General features: G+C 39.9%; 2 protein-coding genes across 2 annotated transcripts; both read left to right on the top strand.

The window, feature by feature from the left end:
* The first annotated feature begins 1748 nt into the window (after nucleotides 1-1748).
* Nucleotides 1749-4034, top strand: LOC149374010 (uncharacterized). Its single transcript, XM_089595105.1, has 3 exons — nucleotides 1749-2199; nucleotides 2320-3263; nucleotides 3408-4034. Exons 1-3 carry the CDS (start codon nucleotides 1749-1751, stop codon nucleotides 4032-4034), a joined length of 2022 nt encoding a protein of 673 aa, XP_089451231.1.
* A 39-nt stretch (nucleotides 4035-4073) lies between these two features.
* LOC149374009 (uncharacterized) lies at nucleotides 4074-7019 on the top strand. Its single transcript, XM_089595104.1, has one exon. The coding sequence runs from the start codon at nucleotides 4074-4076 to the stop codon at nucleotides 7017-7019; it is 2946 nt and encodes a 981-aa protein (XP_089451230.1).
* Nucleotides 7020-8472: the final 1453 nt, after the last annotated feature.

Below are 8472 nucleotides of genomic sequence, written 5' to 3'. Positions count from 1 at the left end.
AGAGTAGCACGCTCCTTTTATGCCTTTTCGGCAGCCATATTATCTTCTTCACGCATAGTTGCGTGCGAGAGGGAGAGAGCATATATATAGTTGAGCGACGAGAGGGCGAACGCCGCAAAGCATTCGGGGCTCTGTGTTCTCTCTCCCCCTCTCCCACTCTCTTTCTCCTTGTGGACTCCGAGCCTTGTTGTTTGACTCGTTTTCTCTTCCTTGTTCCTACACACATGAGGAGGTTGCGTACGCGCACTCTTCACGTTAACCTTAGTTGAATGTTTACTAAAGTCGGCGTGCGTGTCACGTAAATTTTAGCCTACGACCATCACCTCGATGCTGATCAACAACGGCCTTTCGTCCGAGCTGGTACCTGGAATTGCTGCGCACGCCATACTGCCACGTCTGGTAGGAGATGCTAGCCACGAGCCCAGCTGCCGCTAAGTGCTGATTGTTGATTGCTGTACATCTTCGGCTCTCCTAAGTTGCTGCAGCGTTGTATGAATATCTCACAGATAAGTACCTGTGCTCGCGAAAGGGTTGTGATTAGTGAAAATAGACAATTGACTTTTAATAATTAGTTTAGTTGTTTAAATTTCACGTGAATTTGAAACTCAATTTCAATTATAGTATTTAGTATCCCGCTTACAAACTTGAGTACTCATAAAATTAATTATAATAACATACCTCTTTTGAAATAGTTTGATAACTACAATTAGTTAATAATAGTTTTGCGAAATACAAACACATGTTAGATAAATCAACTTGATAGTAAATTTGCGAACCCGCTTTGAAATTTGAATTGATGGATAAAATTCGATTTAGTGTGTAGACAAACCTTATTTATTTGTAAGAGTAATTGTTATCTCTCAGTTGCAGATACCTTAGTCACTGGACTCAATCATAGTTATATTCATTATCAAATCTGGTCTGGTAAATGTACTGTATGGCATTATTAATCGTTACTTGTATCTCCTCGTTGTTGGTCGATACACTACTGCATTTGCTGCGCCTTTGCTTATCGTTGCCTTCAAGTACGTTGCTATAACCTCTATAGATCTAGCTACTGTTCAGAATCACTACCTCAGTTAAATTATTTAATAGTTATTTTGTTCTCGTTTACCCTCTCTTTGCATTGATTAGTTCTCATTCATATATAGTTAATTAGCCCCTTGATACTTTAACTTACTAGTTGGTGGTCTACACATACTTTGTTTGCTGAGTTACGAGCTCAAGAGTAGTTTATGGCCGTCAACTTTTATAGTACATCCGCTTATAGTACACCCGCTTATAGTCTCTTCCGCTTATAGTCTCTCCCGCTTATAATTTCTTCGCTTTAGAGTGACAGGCTCTAAACTTTTGATAGCTGTCAATCTTTTAGTTCTCGATTAAAAACAGTTTCTCCTGACTTGAGAAGTTGGTTTAAAATTGCCTGATGACCTTTCATATTGTTTTCTTGTCTTGATAGTTTTTTTGCATAGTAAGTTGCAGGCTCAAGCATAGCCTGATAGCTGTCAACCTTGTTCTCATCTTGATATAGTCGTATTAGTGTAAAGTCTCTGTACATAATTATCTTAGTTTTGTAACTTCGAGCTGATAGCTAGTTCTCGACTTCTTTGAGTGTAAATAGTTACTAATATTCGATCTGGTTGTTGGATTTCTTCCTTATCACTCTGGATTAATATTATGATAAACAAAACTCGATCTATGAAAAAATCTGTAACTCTTTCGGTAATTTTAAAAAGAAACCAGAAAAAATGACCGCAGGTCAAGTATCTGCTCGATTAGATATGTTGAAGAACTTATTCGAACAGTTCAAACGAATCCATGATGAGATCATTGAATCGGAGGATCTTGATCCTAATCATGCTTATTTCAAATCGAAGTTGTTTGACCTGACCGAGGAGGCTTATTATAGTCAGATTGGAGAGTATCGTGATTTTTTAAGTCGTATAGCCCCAATCGACGATCCTCGGCCATCACCGGCTCCTATAAATCCAAGTATAAATCCGAATTATCTTAGTCTGCCCCAACTAGACCTTCCGGATTTCGACGGTTCATGCGCCAATTGGGAGTCTTTCCGCGACCTGTTTAAAGCTTTAGTTCACAACAGGGAAGAGTATCCTCCTGTAGTTAAATTCCAACACTTACGCACCCATGTCAAAGGAGATGCGCTTGATCTGATTAAAAATATCAGTATGGTTGAAGGTAACTATGTCAGGGCTTGAAATACTCTTCTTGAGCATTACAACAGTAATAAGCGCTTAGTAAATAGTTATACTAGTCAGCTGTTGTCTATAGTACCTATAAAGTTGGAATCATTTACAGAAGTAAAACACTTAAATAAAGAGGTCTTTGGGGCGGTTGATGCTCTCTCGGCTCTTCGGCGAGATTTAGGTAACGGTGACGTTATAGTCGCTTTAGCTGTCAGTAAGTTAAATTCTAGTCTTCGTAAGGAGTGGTTTAAACATATTGGCAGTGTGGCAGAGCCTCCAACCCTCGATCAATTAAGATCTTTCTTTCACAATCAGATACAAACTCTTGAGTCATATCAAGATCGTTCCTTCGATCGAGAACCCAAGTCTACCTTCAAATCTAAATACTCGTCTCATGCTACTGTTAATGATGAGGTTGTAAAAAATAAAAAACCTTGCCCAGTTTGTGAGGACATTCACCCTCTCTGGAATTGTGACACTTTCCGAAGCATGACTTGGCTTGAAAAACGCGAGATTTTACAAATCCACCGTCGTTGCTTTAATTGTCTGGGTTCTCACTGGATTAAAGACTTTGGTTCTACTCAAACTTGTCAAAAGTGTCAACAAAAACATCATACCCTTCTGCACAAAGAGCAAGAGGAGTCTACTAAGAGCAAAAGGGATAAAGGGATCTCTGGTAAGAAGGCCTCTCTGGCTATTACGGCGGTAAAGGAGTCTGAGTCGTCATCTGATGAGATCTCTTGTAATAATTGTGTAAATAGCTCGTTTCTCAAAACACCTACTGGTGTCTTATTAGCCACTGCCTTAGTCAACGTTCACAACTTACTAGGTGAATGTTTTCAAGTCAGAGCTCTGATTGATCAATGTTCCCAGTGCTCAGTCATTTCGCAGTCCTTGTGCTCTTTATTAGGTTTGCGTGGCTTTAAGATTAACGTGTCCCTGACTGGGGTTGGTAGTCAGACTTCTTCAAATAGCAAAAGAAAGGTCTCACTCCTCTTGGGCTCAACTGTGGATCCAAAATTTAAATTGGAAATAGAAGCTTTGGTCCTCCCACGAGTAACTTCTTACCAGCCCCCCTACTTGTCTAACGACAAAATTGTAGAGCACTTGCACCAGTTGGTCTTAGCTGATCCGCAGTTCACTATAACTCGCCAAATAGATCTGTTACTAGGATGAACTGTTCATGCTGTTATTATCAAGGGAGAAGTTATTAAGGGAAATTCTTTCCAACCCATAGCATCTGATACACAGCTTGGATGGATCGTTTCAGGCCCGGTTGAAACTACCACTAAAAACAGTAAGAACGTGTCTCACTCGTTAAAGTGTTCTGAGGATGACAAAGTTCTCGAAGTTTTGAAACGATTCTGGCAAGTTAAAGAACCCTTCACTTCTGTATTACCTCTGTCGCCTGAAGAGATTCAATGCGAACAGCATTTTGTTGAACATCACGCTCGGAATTCTCGATATGTTGTTCGTTATCCTTTCAAGGACCAACCACCCGAAGTAATTAAAGAAACATCCTTTAAAGCTGCCCAAGCTATGCTCAAATCAATGGAGACTAAACTTAGTAAGAATCATAAGTTTCGCGAACTGTATGTCCAATTCATGGAAGAATATCTGGAATCAGGGCATATGGTCGAAGGATCTTTTGAAAAGGCTAAGTGTTTTTTACCCCATCATGGTGTTATCAAGGAGTCAAGTAGTACTACGAAATTGAGAGTGGTATTTAATGGTTCCTCTCGTTCTTCATTGTGTCCCTCCTTGAATGAGTACTTGCACATAGGACCTAATCTATTGGTAAATCTGGCTGATCTAATCGCTGATTGAAGAAATTATAGATATGTCTTCACAGCTGACATTGCCAAAATGCTTCGGCAAGTGTCAGTCCATCCAAATGATCAACTCTATCAGGCTATACTGTGGAGAGATAATCCGTCCAAACCTCTGCGTGTTTACTTTCTAACTACTGTAACTTACGGCCTAGCTAGCTCGCCTTATCTGGCTTCTCGAACTCTAAACCAGTTAGCTTTGGATTGCAAGAATAAGTACCCTTTAGCTTCCGAAACTCTTTTGAAATCCAAGTACATGGATGATATTTTGTCCGGAGGTCACAGCTTGGTTGAAAGCATTCAGCGCAGGGACGAATTGTTGAAATTGACTGAATCAGGAGGTTTTCCTCTTCGAAAGTGGAGTGCTAATTCTCCAAAACTGCTAGATGATTTGCCACCCTCTCTGCTCGCAAGTTCATTATTGGAATTTAAAGATTCTGCTATGTCTACTTCAGTTTTGGGTCTTAGCTGGAACCCCCTTCTGGATCTTTTTCAATTTAAGGTATTGATTGAAACTGAAGTGCCAGTAGATAATTGGACGAAAAGAAAGATTCTCTCTGAGATATCAAAACTTTATGATCCATTGGGTTGGTTAGCTCCTACTGTGATTTCGGCTAAAGCATTCATGCAATCTCTTTGGCTCTTGAAGCTGTCATGGGATGAACCGATTCAAGAGCTCATAGTCCAAGACTGGCTTGCCTGGTATAAGGAACTTCCTGCCTTGAATAAAGTAAAAATTCCACGCTGGAATGGTGTTACCGACGATATGGTTAAATGGGAATTACACTGCTTCGCCGATGCTTCTAAAACAGCGTACGCAGCGGTAATGTATTCTCGAGTAGTGAATAATAACGGTGAGGTCATTATCGCCTTGCTCTTGTCCAAAACAAAGGTAGCACCACTTAAAACTTTGAGTATTCCTCGACTTGAATTGTGCGCTGCTCATTTGGCTGCCAAATTGGTGAATCAATATTTGAACAACAATACTCGTGTTCCTGATTCAGTCCATCTGTGGTCCGATTCTAAAGATGTCTTGTATTGGTTACAGGATGTACCGTCACGGTGGCCCATTTTTGTGGCTAATCGGTGCTCTGACATACACACCTTAGTACCCTCCGCTCACTGGCATCATATTTCGACCAAGCTCAATCCCGCAGATGTTGCGTCTCGTGGAGTAAAACCAAGCCAATTTGTTGCACTGGAGCATTGGGTGAAGGGACCTTCGTTCCTACAGGAAATCGAACCACTTTACCCTTCGTTCAGACTAGATTCTGAATTAGCTACTCGAATGGACGCTCACGCTTGTGTTGCGGTACAAACCAATGATAAAGTCGTTCAAAAACCGTGGTTTTTGTATCACAGGTACTCAACTTTGAAGAAACTTTTAGCTGTTTCAGCTTATGTGTTAAGATTCGTGTTTAAGAGTCGTGTCAAAGCTCAAATGACAAAACTGAACGTCTCAATGTACCCTTATGATCAAGTGAATAAATTGAGTAAACTAAAATTCCTTGACATTTCGGCTCACTTTCAATCGTCAACTAAAATCTTGGACACTAAAGAAATAAACAATGCAACTCTTTTTTGGGTAAGCTATCATCAAGGTTTACACTTTCCAATTGAATTGCGCCTTCTTAATAGTAAGGAGTCTAAATTTTTTGTTGAGGAAATTTCCCTACCTTCTAATAGTCGAATAGCCAGTTTAAAACCTGTGCTGAGCAAGGGACTTCTCCGAGTTGGTGGACGCTTGGCAGCCTCACTTTTAGATGATCAGATAAAAAATCCTCTCATTCTGGCCCAGCACGATTATTTCACCAATTTGATTATTAGATCTACCCACGAGGTCACTTTACATGGTGGCGTTCAGTTGACATTGACCACATTGCGAGCTAAATATTGGATAATGAATGGTCGACAATGTGTTCGGTCCTGTGTCAATAGGTGTTTGAAATGTCGTCGCTTCCAAGCCTCCAATTTAACTCAGCAGATGGGTGACCTGCCTGCTGAACGAGTAAGACCAGCTCCAGCTTTCAGTAAAGTCGGTGTGGACTATGCAGGTCCATTTGCCATCAGATTGTCTAAGACTCGAGGTAGGGGGACCACAAAGGGTTATATAGCTGTATTCATTTGTCTCAGCTCTAAGGCTCTCCATTTAAAAGTGGTCGAGGATTACACTGCTGAGTCCTTCGTTGCAGCCTTTCAACGGATGACAGCTCGGCGTGGGCATTGTTCTGATCTTTTTAGCGACTGTGGCACCAATTTTGTGAAGGCTGCAAAAAAATTGGATTTAGCTCTAAAAAACCTATTGAAAGAATCTGAATTAGCTCAAAGTCTAGTATCATTAGAGACTAACTGGCACTTTAACCCACCGCATGCTCCTCACTTTGGGGGTATCTGGGAAGCAGCTGTTAAGTCGGTGAAATTCCATCTTAAACGAATTGTGGGAGAACAAATCTTCACCTTTGTAGAGTTTTGCACTTTACTCTGTAAGATTAAAGCTTGTTTAAACTCTCGCCCTTTGCTTCCATTAACGTTAGATGTCACTGATTCGTTTCCTCTAACCCCGGCACACCTCTTAATCATGAGACCTACGTTTCTGTTGCCCAAGGTAGATACTACCAGTAAACCAGTTCCAACGCTCCATAAATGGAAACTTATCAGTCAACTGGCTCAATCTTTCTGGAAGCGTTGGTCTACCGAATATCTGCAGAGCCTTCAAGCTCGGAAAAAGTGGCCTCACGAGAGACCTTCTGTGCAGGTTGGTGATCTTGTTCTGATTAAGGACTCCCAGTTTCCCCCGGGACAATGGCCACTAGCTTTGATCGTCAAAACTTACTCGGGTCCAGACGGTTTGATTCGAGTAGTCAAGTTGAGAACTGCAAATTCCACGTTTACCAGACCCATAGTTAAATTAGTTTTATTACTTACCAGAAAACAGTTGAGAGATAACAAACTCAAATGTGATGAGAACTATGGCTCGGTTTAAAGATTTTTATTTATTGTCAAACTATTTTATTAATTACTTTCTTGTAAAAGGACAGCGGTTCTTAGTTAGTTTTGAAATTTGATTTCTCTCCTCGTTGATACGATAAATCAAGGGGGGAGTATGTTCAGAATTGATATGGTGCGGCGCACGCGCCTCACGGTGTTCGAGACACTCGTATCAACTGATGTCAGCGTTAGCCAATGAGTGCTCGAGTGAGTCACGCAGGAGAGGTAAGAATAAGCCTAGAGGCGGTAGCGACAGCAGTTCGCCCTCGTCGCTCGCACAGTGCATTCCAGTTGCCTCTAGTGTTGTGCCTCATATAGGCGTACTTTACTTTAGTCGCCATAAACTCTCGTCACCTTGTGTATCAGTCACGGTGATTTGTACTCCTCGTTCAATTCAATTTAATGAACTTCGTTAGTGCGATCCTTTCTATTGTTAACTGTAATTATTCGCGAAGACTTTTCAACTCAAATCGAGTGTTTTGTTTTTTTCATAATAAAGCATAGTGAACTTTGAACATTTGTCTCGTGCATGCTCTATTACAGAGGAACGATATTCGTCGTTCTCTCTCCGCATCTCTTCTACATTTTTCTTGTCTCCTCAACCTGTATCCGGCTCCCGGAGTCATTCGCTCCTCATAAAAAAAAAAGAAGAAAATCAAAGAAATACGGTCCATTTTGTACAGCTGTAGAGATGGAAAATGAAAGTTTGAGAAAGCTTTTGTAAGTTCAGTTGTCAAAACATTTAGGTTTATTTTATTGAAATTACGTGCGAAAAATTTTTTGATATACGTGTGTGGTTTGAACAAGGTCAAGGTGAGCTCGATAAAATCATGGCCAGCTATGAAAGGTGAATCAGATTTTGAGTAATTGAGGACGGCATCAGAACTATGGACAATAAACAGATCAAGCCAGGTGTATGTAAAATAATCATAGCGAGGGGAATGGTGTGTGGGTTCAGATTGCACTAAAAACAGTGAATATGTGTGTGTGTGTGTGTGTGTGTAAATATATACTTAAATCTTAAGAAAAAACATCTTTCATTTTATCTTCTCTCAACTTTCAAATATTTACATGAATAAGAAAAATATATGTCTAAGTGTGGTGGAACAAGTGGGAAACGGTTCGTTTATACCTTTTCTAGAATTAAGATAACCTGATAACAAAAAATGCAAGTGAAAATAAATGATACGAGGGTATTGAATTTCTTCTTACTACAAACAAGAAGTGGATACGAGATTGGTCAATAAAAAAAATTATACAAAAACCAACATAACCAAATTATGATTCTTATGCTTCCACTCAGACTTTAGTTACCATTTTTGTAGCAATGAACTTTACTAAAAAATGTTTAAAAATGTTAAAATGAAAATTTAAATACAGCAGAGGAAATCGTTCAGAACAAAACAAAAATATTTAATACTTAATTTCTGTATTTTTAAAAAGTAGAA

The sequence above is a fragment of the Copidosoma floridanum genome, unplaced genomic scaffold, assembly GCF_036245765.1.
Source record: "Copidosoma floridanum isolate Cflo_tuat_1 unplaced genomic scaffold, Cflo_Japanese_pri ptg000024l, whole genome shotgun sequence".
In the NCBI taxonomy this organism is placed as follows: Eukaryota; Metazoa; Arthropoda; class Insecta; order Hymenoptera; family Encyrtidae; genus Copidosoma; species Copidosoma floridanum.
This window is presented reverse-complemented; position numbering and strand designations above follow the sequence as displayed.